At 51.2% G+C, this 14562-nt stretch overlaps 1 protein-coding gene across 1 annotated transcript in view; it reads left to right on the top strand.

Moving 5' to 3' along the window:
• Nucleotides 1-14562, top strand: part of LOC112126030 (copine-5) — a 130773-nt gene that overhangs the window by 85321 nt on the left and 30890 nt on the right. Inside the window, exon 10 of the mRNA XM_026663009.1 lies at nucleotides 1180-1284. Coding sequence (XP_026518794.1) covers nucleotides 1180-1284 — 105 coding nt within the window. The remainder of the gene's footprint in view (nucleotides 1-1179; nucleotides 1285-14562) is intronic.

Genomic DNA, 14562 nt, shown 5'->3' with positions numbered 1-14562 from the left:
CGGTTCCCAGCCCAGACAAACCTGTGGGATGCAGCATGCATTAACCCCCCTCACACCTCCCACCACCATTCACACCCATGCAAAGTGCATGTGACAGCTCTGATCTGCTGGGCATGGGGCCTGGTTCATCCCTAGGCAGCAGGGCAGAGGGAGCCAACCTCCCCTCGCAGCACATTGCAAGGTGCTGTATGAAATTCCTCCTGAGTTCTCCCGAATCCGGCAGATGAGAGAAGAAACGAGGCTGTAATTCCTCCGGGGGATGGGAACGCTTAATGAGCCGTGTGCCAAGTAGAACGGAGACATTCATCCCATTGATCTCTAAATCAAAGACAAACAGGGCAGGGGTGAGCTGGCGCTCCCATTCGGAGCACACGCCGCAGGCTTGCATCAAAGGCAGCCCCCCTGTCTCCCACCCGCAAACTGCCTCCCTTCACTGTGCTGATCGGCATATTGCACGGGGCCTTGGAGACATGTCCCATTTACCCTGGGCCTGCTGGACGCAGACATCTGGGAGGCTCACACCCAGGGTGGGTGCTGTAAGCCGGCCTGGTCCATAGCACGGTGAGACCCTGTGCTCCCTGAGTGCTCCCCAGAGGGGCAGGGCCTGAGCGTGAGAGGTTATGGAGTCTGAGCAGTGCCTAGATGCGACAGCGAGGGGCACCCAGCACCCTCAGCTCCCACTGACTTCAGTGGGAGTCATGAGCACTCAGCTCCTCTCAGGATCAGGCCCTGAGAGGCCAAAAGCTGACCGGCCCCTGCAGGCTGGTCTCCCCTCTCAGCCCTAGACCGTCTCTGTGTATCTGGGCTGAGGCCCATGGGTGCAGGAGCGAATTGAGTCTCACCCTGCCGCTGCCTGTATGGAGAGGATGTCGGGACATCCGTCTGCAGGGCTGGGAACTCGCTCCAAAGCCCGCTAGAGTGATGTGAAGGCTCCCGGTCTTTGGGTAAGGCGCCAGACAAGGCCGCAGGCTCTGAGGAGATTCTCCAGCCGCTAAAGCTTCGGTGGCAGTGTTCGCAAGGCCGGGCGAGTGTCCGTGGCGGCTTGAAGGCTAAGGGGCTGGGTTTGAAGGCCCCACACAGCCAGAGAGGCCCCTAACACAGTCCCCAGGAAGGCGTCAGGGCTCTCAGGGTTAGCCCATGGCTTGGTTGGATAACCACACGCCTCTCCCTGTCCCGCAGCTTCACCATCTGCCACAAAACGGAAGTGGTTAAGAACACACTCAACCCTGTGTGGCAGGCATTCTCCATCCCTGTGCGAGCCCTCTGCAATGGAGACTACGACAGGTAGGGGCCCTCTTGTCCCCCCTACCCCCAACCTGCTGGCTTTGGGCTGGGGGGCGATGGGGTTGGGATGGAGTAAGACTGCATGTCCTGGATCCTCCCAAACATCGCTCCAAAGGGGCCTCTGGACAGCCTCTCGCCCCAGGGTGATTCTGCAGCTGCCCCCTCCACAGCCGCTGCTCCCCCTGGAGGCACCATGTGGGGTCCCTGCTACGGGTCGGCCTTTGACGTAAGGTAACACAAACACGCAGAGACTGCCAGGTCAGAGGTCCTCCCCGCCTTTGGCTGTACGTCAGTGGCTGCTCTGTACCCTCTTCCTTTAGTCTTGTTGGCAGCTGCAGTAGCTCCACGGCTTCAAACAAGCCCAGATCCCCTTAAGGGTGTTCACAGATAAGCAGGCTGTTTGCTGCCAGGTGCCACGATCTCCCTGGCTTAGAGGCTGCCAGGAATTATAGCCGTTAGAGATGAAAAGAAGGCACAGGGGGCTTTGAGTCCATCTACAGGCCCCCATCCAGCCAGTGCAGGATTGTTCCGATGAGGTGTACTGTCCAGTCCAGTCTTGTCTGAAGTCACTCCAGTGCTGGGGCTCTGATCCATAAGAACATAAGAATGGCCACACTGGGTCAGACCAAAGGTCCATCTAGCCCAGTATCCTGTCTGCCGACAGTGGCCAATGCCAGGCGCTCCAGGGGGAATGAACAGAACAGGAAATCATCAAGTGATTCATTCCCTGTTGCCCATTCCCAGCTTCTGGCAAACAGAGGCTAGGGACACCATTCCTGCCCATCCTGGCTAATAGCCATTGATGGACCTATCCTCCATGAATTTATTTAGTTCTTTTTTGAACCCAGTTATGGTCTTGGCCTTCACAACATCCTCTGGCAAGGAGTTCCACAGGTTGACTGTGCGTTGTGTGAAGAAATACTTCCTTTTGTTTGTTTTAAATCTGCTGCCTATTAATTTCATTTGGTGACCCCTAGTTCTCGTGTTGTGAGAAGGAGTAAATAACACTTCCTCATTTACTTTCTCCACACCAGTCATGATTTTATAGACCTCTATCATATCCCTCCTTCGTTGTCTCTTTTCCAAGCTGAACAGTCCCAGTCTTTTTAATCTCTCCTCACCTCCATACTCTAACAGAGCGGAGTGCTACACTATATGTATATGGGGCAATGGGAAGGGAAGACTTTCCTACCCACACCAACTCCAGTACAAAAGACTTCTGAGATCTAAAGGGACACTTCACCGTGTCACCGTAGCAAGGCACTTCAAAGGGGCTCTCCCTGTTTGAAATCCTCCAGCTCTGCAGGCTGGGCTCAGCTCTAGATTGGACAGCCCCTGGCTGATCTCAGCGGTAGCAGAGTGAGGGATGGGGCCGCCGTCCCCGGAGACAGCTGCCTCCCTGCAGAGGCAGTGTGCTCAGAGAGTGATTGATGAGGCAGTGGGCGGCAGGGACGCAAATGGACAGGCCCTGGAGGTGGCTTCTTTGCTTTATTCAGAAAAGCCGGTAGCGCCTCTATATTTAAATCCCGGGGAAAAGTCAGTCGCCATTCCAGGGAGCAGGAGAGCCTGGCTGGGTGACAGGTGACTGACAAGAGTGCTAATCAGGCTAATGAGGGCATCTTCACGCTGACACACTGTACACAAAAATGCCAATTAGGGAGAGAATGAAGTCTAATAGGTACCATTAATCAACGCGACATACTCTGCACTCAGCCTGGGGTATTCATAAAACATAATGCCGCATGCACTGCACGGCTCTCTATGTGTGGGGGATAAAGCCAGTATTAATTACAGCCTTCTCTGGTGCAAACACACTAATAGTTACCTCTGCTTATAAGCTCTGCCTCTCCACCCCTGTACATTTCCAGGGCTAGCCTAAGAGCAGCCGTTTCTGCGAAGCATGAGCTGCCTGATCCTCTAGCTGTGCAATGGGAAGCTGGTCTCTCATCCTGAGGGTGGGTGGTCAATTGCTTTCTCTGCCACTGACTCACTGTGCGACCTTGGCCAATTCTCTTTGCACCTTAGTTCCCCAGTTGTGCATAATATTGTTTGCTTTGTCTAGGTAGATTGTAAACACCGCAGGGCATGGTCTGTCCCTCGCCATCTGTGTGCGCAGTGCCCAACACAATGGGGCCCTGCTCTCATTAAATACGAATATAATAAATCGAGCAGATATCAAATGACAAAAATTCCCCTGCTCCCAAGTATGAACAGGGCTGGTTCTATTCACTGATCTAGTGGAATCGGAATCCTTCTTAATCAGCCCCAGCCCCAGTGTAATTCGCTGGAGGATTAGCTAACCTTTGGGAGAGAATCTTCTGTGTCTGCGGCTCTCCTCCCTCTCCCATGTCATTCTACAGCAGCAGCATCTGACAGCACCTTGCGCTGCTTCCCTGGACTGAGCTGATGGCCTATGAGTATTTCTCTCTGTGGGATTTCAGAGGCTTTACTGCAGGACCATGTTTAACAACAAAATGTTAGCGAGAGCAGCAGGAAACACTCAGTCCTGGGACATGTTCTTCTGTGGCACAACGTCGCTCTGTGTTTCTGTTTATTTGCGCAGCTCAAAGCATTTTCTGAGCAGTCTCATGCCACCCCTCCACAGCACATTTTGTTACGCTCATTTTAAAAGATAGATAAACTGAGGCACAGTGAGCTTCAGACCTATTTTTTCAAAAGCATCCACTTCTTCTTAGCATGTGCACAACGTGCCTCAGATGGCACGGGACCTGGATTCATCACCGAATTTGGTCTGCTGGTTGGATCATTAGCTTCCCCAGCTTGGGCCGGGTACTGACGGGGAGAAAGCATCCACTGCTCTAGGGTGTCTGGGTGAGAAACCTAGAACCTGATTTTCATAGGCCTGAAACTATCTTTAGTGGGAGTTGGAGCTACTCATTGGAACAGCAACCATGGGAGTCAATGGAGCCGGACCCCTGCCGTGTGGGTTCTTTAATAACCCTGACCCAGGCCAGGCAGCCGGGGCTAGGAAATCAGTACCAGCTCTCCCGTGTGTCACACCATCCTGACATGGTGTCAGAGGGGGGTAAACCACTGGCAAACGGGGATCAAACGATGCCACCCGAATCCTTCAGTCTGGATGGGAGGCTGGTGAACAGAGGAGGTGGCTGCAGCATGGAGAGGTACTGCTGAGAAATCAGAGCTGTTGAAATCCTGCTGCTGCTCCATGCGGCAGAGCCCAGAGAGCCACAGCGGGCTACAAAGTACGAGACAAAGTCCTTCGGAAACGTCACTGATCCAGGGAAGAATGTCGCTTGGGAAAGGCACGTTTTCTGATGCCAATCAACTGCCAGACAAGCCCTTGGCCGGTAAGTCACAGCCCTGCATGAAGCTGCGTTATGAGACTGAATGGCTACAAGATATATCAATTAGAGACCAAATTCTGGGGGTCTGATGAACAGACAGGCCCAAGCAAGGTCATTGTGAGGGGTGGACTTGACTTTGCAGAGCACAGTGGATACATTCTCCAAGAGCAAAATCTGAAACAGAATGCAGAAGAGCCACTGAAATCACAAGAGTTTCAACTGACCCATGTTCCCACTTTGGCACAGATGTTTCTGAATCAAACAGGAAAGAGCACCTCTTACTGGTGGGCTCCTCCTCGTTTTTCACTCGGCTGTTGTAGGACACAGCAAATAGCAATAAAATACCTTTAAAATCTCACTTTTCTCACCAGTGGGATTCCAGGCAAGCTAGTAACCACAAATAGATCACCGTTGGGGAGCGGCTCCTTTGGGCAGTTCTTTTTGATACCCCAGTTCTAGCACACCGCATCCAGCCCTTACTAGGCACAGTCAACGGGGCTAGCGAAGGAGCCGGGTAAATGACAAAGGACTGGCTATAAACAACTGTGGTGGATTCCAGGGATCCATTGTTGGCATATCACAGCACAGCTCACAACAGCTCAGAGACTCAGAAAGGCAAAACTCGTAGTGCCATCACCTAGCAAGCTTCTCGAGCTAAAGACGATTAACGTGGAAGCAGTTACAGGAGAACCCTGCCCCAGGGAACTAGAACAGAAGTGGCAAGCTGTGATGTTATTGACATAAACTGGGACCATATAGATCATTGTTGCAACCAAGGTCCTGTAGTGGCACCCAAATCTTGTATAAAGGGGGTCAAATGGGGTGTCTAAGACAAGGTTATGGTTTACTGGTTATGATTAGGCTGTCTATATGTGTGTATCAGTTTTGTAGTTGAAGTTATTATTATGGCTCTATACTGTCTGTATGACAAACTTATGCTATGCTTCTGGGTGACATCCCAGACAAGCTGGGATTAGCTCTGCCTAGCCTGCTTGATGGCCCATTAAGGACCATCAGCTATACAATGGACTCATTGAGAGAAGGCAAATATGCCTTCAGACTCAGCAAAGTATGCAGGGACTGGCCCATGTGACTCCAGGCTCCATTTTGCTGTAATTTTCCACAGTGAGAACAAAGAGGTGTTCTTACACCTGGAAAAGACTATATAAGGCTGATGCCTCATCTCCATTTTGTCTTCAATCCTGCTTCATACCTCTGGAGGAACTTTGCTACAAGCTGAAGCTTTGAACAAAGGACTGAGGACCCATCCCAGCGGGGGATGTATTCCAGAGACTTGATTTGAACCTGCAGTTTATTCTATCGCTGCTGCAAGCCTGAACCAAGAACTTTGCCATTACTGTATGTAATTGATTCCATTTAACCAATTCTAACTCTCATCTCTATCTTTTTCCTTTTATGAATAAACCTTTAGATTTTAGATTCTAAAGGATTGGCAACAGCGTGATTTGTGGGTAAGATCTGATTTGTATATTGACCTGGGACTGGGGCTTGGTCCTTTGGGATCAGGAGAACCTTTTTCTTTTACTGGGGTATTGGTTTTCATAATCATTTGTCCCCATAACGAGTGGCACTGGTGGTAATACTGGGAAGCTGGAGTGTCTTAGGAGATTGCTTGTGAGACTTGCGGTTAGCCAGTGGGGTGAGACCGAAGTCCTCCTAGTCTGGCTGGTTTGGTTTGCCTTAGAGGTGGAAAAAACCCCAGCCTTGGGCTGTAACTGCCCTATTAGAGCAATTTGTCCTGAGTTGGCACTCTCAGTTGGGTTCCGCCAGAACCGCATCGTCACACAAGCATACCACGCAGACACCCCCATGGCAAGTGGGAGGGAATGCTAGATGCCAAACAGAAGCCAGATGGCAGGCGGCTGAGGTCCCGTCCTCGCTGAGGCCATAGGTCCAAGCTGCCCATGAGGGCCTGTCATGCAGCAGGACAGAAGAACCTGACTAAAGCAAGGAGACCCTTAGCTTTTGCCTGCAGGACACTGGGCATGCTGCTGACAGAGTTACCACAAGCCTGTCTGGTCACTGACAAGGAAACATGCCAGGAGCAGCAAACAAGCTGCAGGGGGCGGATGCAGGTTGGTAGCTGAACTGCCAACCGGAGTGGCTGTGTGATCAGAAAGGTGTGGAGGGTCCCGGGCAGTGGTTATTGACCAATCTCCACTAGGAGGGAGAATAACCATCTCACCTCTCAGAGGGGTCAGGCTGTCCCCTGGCCTCTGCCCCACAGATCTCTATTGGTTTGTTACTACCTGGCTCTGCTAGTTCCCGGTTGTCCTGTCAGGCTGACATTGCATGTTACTGGATATTGGATTTTCAAGGGGAAAAAGAAGAGAAGATGTAACAGTAGCCCCTGGAGTCATGTGACTTTTGTAAGCCTGACCAATGTCACATGACTGGGACCAGGAAATAAAGATCAGCCTTTTAGTGACACTCCCGTGGGCCACACTTACACTCAGCAGAGGGTTGCCACCTGGACGGTGTTCACCCAGACAGGCCAGGTTTCGGTTTGTGTGTCCGGGTGTCATTTGGCAAGCCCTGAGGTCTGTTTTTTTGGTCTGGGGGGGAAGAGGCAGAACAGCGATGGGGCCTCGAGGGAAGAGGTGGCCAGAGGCAGGACCTCAGGTGTCCAGTTACCAGCCACTAAAAAGGTGACAACCCTAACACAGCACCTTGGGCTTGTGTGTCCCAAGATGGGCTCCCAACAGCCGAACCATGCCAAATTACTAGGTATTTAGCATTATAGGCCTTTGTTACTGAGAATCTGCCCAGCTTCACTGCCTGCTCTCAGCCCCCAAAGCAGCACTGCCAGCTCAACGCGCCGCTCCTCTGCTGCAAGACACGCTACAGGGGAAAGGGATTCGCTTCTCAGGCCGCCGGACACAAACAGACCCCGTAGTTGTCCCTGGCTGCTGAACTCCCAGACTGACTAACCCAGCCAGTCCCCCCCAGGGTCACCCTAAGTGTGGCGCATGCAGTCCTGGAAAGCTGCACCCTCCTGTCAGCTCACATACTGCTCTGGAGTGACGACTGACTCCTCCATGTGCACAGCCGATCCAGGGCACAAACAGAGCAGAACCCAGGCGTGGGGAGGCAGAGCCAATAATGCGGTTGGAGGCAGGAGCTCTGGAGGCCCGGAGCCAAGGAATGAGGGCTGCTTGTTGGTGGCCACATTAGGCAACCTGATTCTGTGCTCGTGTACACTCGTGTGTCTCCAAGAAGTCACACCAAGTGCACATCAGGCCCATAGATTGTGTCTGTTCCTCGATATCAGTGTGATATTACAACCAGTTGCCCTGTCAAATATCCAGCCCTCCCCATTGCACATGGTGACCCCCCCAAGGGGAAGTCAGGATGGCAGAGACACGAACCCTTGTTCTAAGAATAGCCCATTGTCTGGAGCAGAACTGCTCTCCCAGAGATCAGGAAGGTGCTTTTTTTAGGACATGCCTTTCTTCCTCTGATCGCCACGTGCAATCATCCCCCTGTTACCTGCTGGGCAGGGCAGAGCTAAACTCGCTGTGCTGCTGGCTACAGAGTTGGATTTTTTGTTGGTTTTTGTTGATGAAAAGAGAAGACAGGAAAATGGAACATGTGAAACTGACATGGTAGCAACGTCCCAAGGGATGAAAAGGTTTGGAAAACCTCAACAGATCTCCAAGCACTGTACAAACATTAATGATTTCAGCCAGTTGAAAATTTTCCATCAAAACTGTGTTTCAAGAGATAATGAAATTTTTCACAAAAATTGCCTGCTTTCCAGAGAAACATTCAATTTTGCATTGAGAAAGGGAATGCCCGAAAACCAAAAGACTTCAGTTGTGAAATGCCAGCTGTCAGGTGACAGGGTGAGCTGCATTTAGATCTCTTTTCAGGCCCTTTTGAGTGCATCCCTCTGGTTTCTCTGACATGTTTCTCTACCTTCACTCCTTTCTGGGTGGAACCACACAGTCCAACCACTCCTAGACTGCCTCTCTGGGCTGCTGCTTCTCTGGACACCAACCGTGATAACATGGAGGCGCAACTCCTCCAGAAACCTGTGTCCAGCAGCTGGTCAAAGTGACTCAAATACAGCTTCTTCAAAACAAAGAATTAGTTATTCACCCAAAGGTCGATAGCCAGCAGGACAAAGGGATAAAACAACAACACATCTATCCGCCTGGGACTTACCCAAACTATATTCTTCACTTGCAATGGGTAAGTCTACTCAGCCCTGGGCTGGGAGAGACAGACGGTCCCTGGAGTGTTCTCCCAGCATGTCTCTGTCAGCGACTCATCTTCAGCTGCTACTGCCCACTCACACTCCCTTCCTCTCTAGGCTGGGGTCTTTAATGATTTAGTGCCCCTTTGATCCTAGGATCAGACCTGTGTTGGAGCCTGACAAGTGGGCATTTCCCAGTTAACAGCTTCCCCATTGTTCCCTTAAGGACTCTTAGTATGCCCTCTGGCGGTACTTTATCTTTGGCATCCTTTAGTTTCCTGTTTGCTCCCCTGACAGCCTCCTGAGATTTAATTACATGCAGTCAGGCAGGATAATATCAGACAGGCAAACTGAGGTGCATGTAATATTAATAAAATATAGTACAGATAATGCCCTACTTCTCCACACCATCACATTGCCTCATGGGAGTTGTAAAGTGGGTGCATTGTATCCCCATTCTCTTCTGTGGTACAGGCTCTTACTGAATTTCATCTCCCATGATACACTGCAGCCATGCAAGTGCCTTGATAAGCTGCCTTCTCTCACCAAGAAGGGAGACCATGGTGCATCATGCGAGATGTAGTCCAACCAGGAAACTGGTGACTAGGAGCATGAATGTAGAGGTGAATGGGAGCATGAGGCACCCAAACTACAACTCCCATGAGGCACTGCAGCAGCATTTCAGAATTGAAATATTTTGGGTTTTGATTATTCACCAGAAACTTTACATTTTCAATGGAAACCCCTTTCCCCATTTTCTGACTAGCCTTATGCCCCCTGTGAGGTCAGCCAGTATTATTATCCCTACGCTACACACAGGGGCACCCCCAGAATTTTTCCATCTGGTACACACAACCCCCCTCTTGTGCTTACTGCCCCTCTCCTGCCAGCTTCTCCAGGCAGTCGCTCACCGCAGCTCCTCTCCCTGGCCTAGTAGCAGGCCTGCCGACAGGGCGGGGCAAAGGGGGCAATTGCCCAGGGGCCCAGGTGATGTAAAAGGGTCCAGGGGCTCCTGGCTGCTGCCGCTGTAGCATTGACCGGGAGCCCCAGGCCCTTTTAGCTCGCCCGGGCGGGCCAGGCTCCTAGGCCTGCGCGGGGTGGTACCGCGGGCAGCGAAGGCAGCCAGGTGGGCATGTGGAAGCCCTGGCTGTGCCGGAAGAGCGTGCCCAGCAGCGCAACCAGCAGCGCAGCCGGCAGCAGCTCTCTGGGCTCCAGCCAGCACAGGCACAGCACTGCCCAAATGTCAAGCGGACCACGGGCCCATTGATTGTTCTGCCCTGGAGCCCGGAATTGCTGTCGGCCGGCCTGCCTAGTAGCAGGTCTTGTGGCTATCACTGAGCAAGTCCTCCGGGCAGAGCAGCCGGGACATGGGCTGCTGGAAGTGTAGCAGGGTCAGGCAGGGCCCCAGGGTGAGCCCTGGTGCAGGAGCCAGCCCCAAGGCAATGGCAAGGAAGTGTGGTGCTGGCTGCCCCACAGCTCTGTCATGATGGAGGGGGCCACGAGGCCAAACTTGAGTGTGCAGTGGAGCAGCCTCCTCCTCTGCCAATGGTACACACCGTCTGTAACATGCGTACAGCTGTGGGTGCCACTGGCTACAAGGTGGGGAAACTGAAGCACAGGGCAGCACGATGACTTGACTAAAGTTGTGTAGTGTATAAGGATTGGGTAGAATCCCTTTCAGTAGTTTATGAGCCCTCTCATGGTGCTCACTGTCTGTGTTTCAGAAGCCCCCAGAGCCCTGTTGGAGCAGCGGTGTGTATATGGAGTTAGGCGTGTTGCCTATAGTTAGTAAATGCAGTTATTTGTACCTCACTTTGCCATGTGGTTCTTTCATATTATGATGTTGTGTAAAGGGCATACAACACAGCAGTCACAGAGCTGAGACTAGAACCCAGGAGTCCTGGCTCTCCACAGCCAACCACTCGATGACACACTGCACCATCTATCCATAACATATAGCATCATTGCTGGGGAAGATCTCACTTCACTGCCCTTAACAGGGCCAATCCATGCCAGGTTTCATACAAGACCCCGCACCTCTTGGGACACATCTTTGGGGTCCAAGTTCTGCACCGCTTTACAGTGGTGTAAATCTGGAGTGACTTAGCAAAGTCACTGGAGTCACCATGGCTTTACACCAATGTAAGGGCGAGCAGAACTTCTGAGCCCTCTCCAATACAGGCATGGTTGAATGGGTGCTAGCGGGAGGCAGTGTGGTCTAGTGGATAACACCCTGGACTAGAGCTCAGGAGAGCTGGCCTTACCGTTGGCCAGCCGAGTGGTCTTGGACAAGTCACTTCATGGGGATGCTGATTCTGACCTCCTTGGTAAAGCGCTTCGAGATCACAGCTGACAGTCACTGTCAGAGAACAAGATATTGTTATCAGTGCATTGTCCCTTATCGGTGCAGCCAGAGACCATGCCAGCCATACTGTGTATTGTACTTCTCCCCTATGGCAGCCTTGCAGGCCTGATTACAATACAGTCTCTGAAAAAAGGATCCTCTCTGCTGAAAGTGGGGATCTGGCCCATTGACTCCAGTGGAGCGACGCTGATTTACACCAGCTGGGGGTCTGTGCTCAAGCCATTTCTGCTGCAGTGCCCCAGTGTTGCGCTCAGTATTTCAGTGGTGGGAGCTCTGGGGCAGACCAATCTCTAGGGCTCCATCACTATTTTAAACACTGTGTTGTGCAGATCTGTGCTGAGCAAAAGTTTCCCAGTGTGAGCCCAGCCTGCGTTTAGGGGCTAGACCATTCAGCCCTGTGAGTGTGAATCCTGTTCATCGCATAGCAATGCAGAGTTTGAGGAACGCTTTGAGCAGGGGGTTGGACTAGATGACCTCCTGAGGTCCCTTCCAACCCTTATATTCTATGATTCTATTCTGTGGTTTGCCGTGATGGATGAGAGAGACCCATAGATCACCCAGTCCAGTACCCATCTCTGCTCAGACGAAGGTGCAAGGATCCCCTTTACAGACGATTATGGAGCCATGTGCTCATGGGGCAGTCTCGTGCTGACCTGTTACTTAGAGCAGGGTTCTCAACCTTTTACTGTCTGAGGCCCACCCAACATGGTATAAAAACTCCACCGCCCACCTGTGCCACAATAACTGATTTTCTGCATATAAAAGCCAGGGCCAACGTCAGGGGGTAGCAAGCAGGGCAATTGCCTGGGACCCCATACCAAAGCTACATTGCTCAGGCTTCGGCTTCAACCCCAGTTGGCGGAGCTGAGGGCCCCTGGCTTCAGCCCCATGCAGTGGCGCTTTGGCTTTCTGTCCTGGGCTCCAGTGAGTCTAATGCTGGCCCTGCTTGGTGGACCTCCTGAAACCTGCCCCAGATCCCTGGTTGAGAACCACTGAGTTAGAGGGTGAGTTAGAGGAGGGCGTGTAACCCTTTCCAAACGCTTGGTTAGCTTTTCCTCTTTGTCTCAAGAGCCAGGTGACTATCAGGTCCCCTTCTTCAAATCCTGCTCCGTTCTCGACCTCGTGATCTCTTGTGCCAGTGCATCCCGCCAGGCTAATTGTGTGGAAAATATTGCGTCAATTTTCAGTTTGGCACCTTGCAGTTTCATTACAGTGGTAGCTTTTTCTATTCTTCTTCTTCATGCTATTCTATCTAAGTCTCCTCGGAATCTGTCCCCTCATGCGAAAAACATTTTCAGACACTGTCTGTATGAAAGAAGCTGCTGTATTCCAGTGAATGAATATCATGGTTCTGATGTGTCTGGATCTGGCTTTCCAGATAGATGCACACATGGAGACAGCCAGCATACCGATACTGGGACATACGCATTGCTCCCAGAGAGCCTGCTGGACAAGAGATGCCCACCTCCACCCTGGTCGCTAAGGAGCCGCTGGCTGTCATGTCCTCCTCCCAACCCCCTCGTAACAGTCTCCTGAGACAGTCACAGATCCCTGGCTCAGTCACCAGCCGGAAACGCTTGTCACACACTCTGCCGGAGTTCCAGTTAGGGGGCGAGGCTGATTAATTTGCTTACGATTGTGTGTCTGGGGGTTGATGGCTTTGGGAGCCTAATTGCACTGGGGAAAGCGAAGACACAGCGAACCCCCCAGCTCCCTGGAGCTAATGCTCCAGGGCCAGGTCTCATTCTCGACAGCCTCTGGGGATTAACCTTTGGAATGTGCTTCAGCTAGTTTAAGAGCCTCTTGAAGCCGGTCTGCCCAATCAAGGCTCTAGCCAGTTATAGCCCACAGCACTGTAGCTAGCTAGGAAGCTGGCTAGTTAAACAGGTGTTATGGATACGCAGCAAGAGAACAAGTCCAAAGCTGTTATAGAGCAAGGAAGGTACCGCAGGCAGATGTAGCATAGATATGGTGCTATAGGTAGATGCTATAGTTAGACATGCCACTGTAGGTGCGACATATATCCGATACGATGTGTCATACGATAGGGTGATATGATCGATGCAACATATACATGATAAATGTGTCATACACATGATATTATATAATATGATTTGTCACATAATATGGTGATATGATAGGTACAACATATACACGGCATAATGTGTCATATGATCCTCTGATATGAAAGATGCAACATATACCTGCTAGGTGTGACATACATGATAAATGTGACATATACATGATATGACATATCATATACATGACAGATGTGACATACACACAATATGGTGTGTCATATGGTGATGATCTATACATGCCGAGTGTGACACATACGTATTCCAGAATGCTAGATATGACATATGCCTGAAAGATGTGATGTATACATACTCCAGAATGATAAATGCAACATATAGATACTCCAGAATGATGCTGGAGATTATTTAGGGAGACATAGTGCATTGCTGGAGGAGGATTTTTTGCATCTTTCCTCCACACAATTCAAAGCTCTATAATTAATGCATAATAAATACATAAACAAATAATACCATGATGGGTGTGCCTGTGGGGGTGTGAATTTGAGTGTTAACATAGCCAGGATATGTGTCTCCTTGTTTTGGACCCAGTACAGTCTTCCGTCTGTCTCTTCCTAGATTGTTAGCCATCCTGCTCACTTGCTGAGCTGGGTGGGGGAGCATTCATTCAGGGCCGGCTCCAGGCACCAGCTTCTCAAGCAGGTGCTTGGGGCGGCCGTTCTGGACAAAGGCGGCAGTTCCAGGTATTCGGCGGCAATTCGGCGGACGGTCCCTCACTCCGCCTGGGAGTGAAGGAATTGCCGCCGCAGATCGCGATCGCGGCTTTTTTTAGATCGCGATCGCGGCTTTTTGTTTTGTTTTGTTTTTTTTTGTTTTTTTGTTTTTTGTTTTGGCTGCTTGGGGCGGCCAAAACCCTGGAGCCGGCCCTGCATTCATTTCAATTACTTTGCAATCCTGGGTGTTTTTCTCTGGGGGTTTCCCAGGGGCACATCCCTCTGGATCAGTACTACCCCTTTCTTGGGCTTTGGTTTTTATTCACAATGGGAACTCAAAAGGAAACAATGCAAAGCCCAGTTCAAGCCTTGTCCCCTAGCTTAGCTGCTCCTCCTCAGGGCTGCTCAGCCCACACACTAGGACCTCCCTCTCTAGTTAGACATGCCCATCTCACTTATAGCTGCCTGGGTAAAGAGCCAGCCACCTCAGAGAGTTAGAAGAACCTACTTAGGGCCAGATTTACAAAGGTATTTAGACACCTAACAATGCAGAGAGACCCCTGAGCTGCTTGGGCACTTTTGTAAACTCCACTAGGTGTACACCTGCATCCTTTGTAAA

The sequence above is a fragment of the Terrapene carolina genome, unplaced genomic scaffold (genome assembly GCF_002925995.2).
Source record: "Terrapene carolina triunguis isolate 2854851 unplaced genomic scaffold, T_m_triunguis-2.0 Scaffold31888, whole genome shotgun sequence".
In the NCBI taxonomy this organism is placed as follows: Eukaryota; Metazoa; Chordata; order Testudines; family Emydidae; genus Terrapene; species Terrapene triunguis.
Note: the sequence above shows the minus strand (reverse complement) of the source record. Positions and strands in the feature narration are given on the sequence as shown.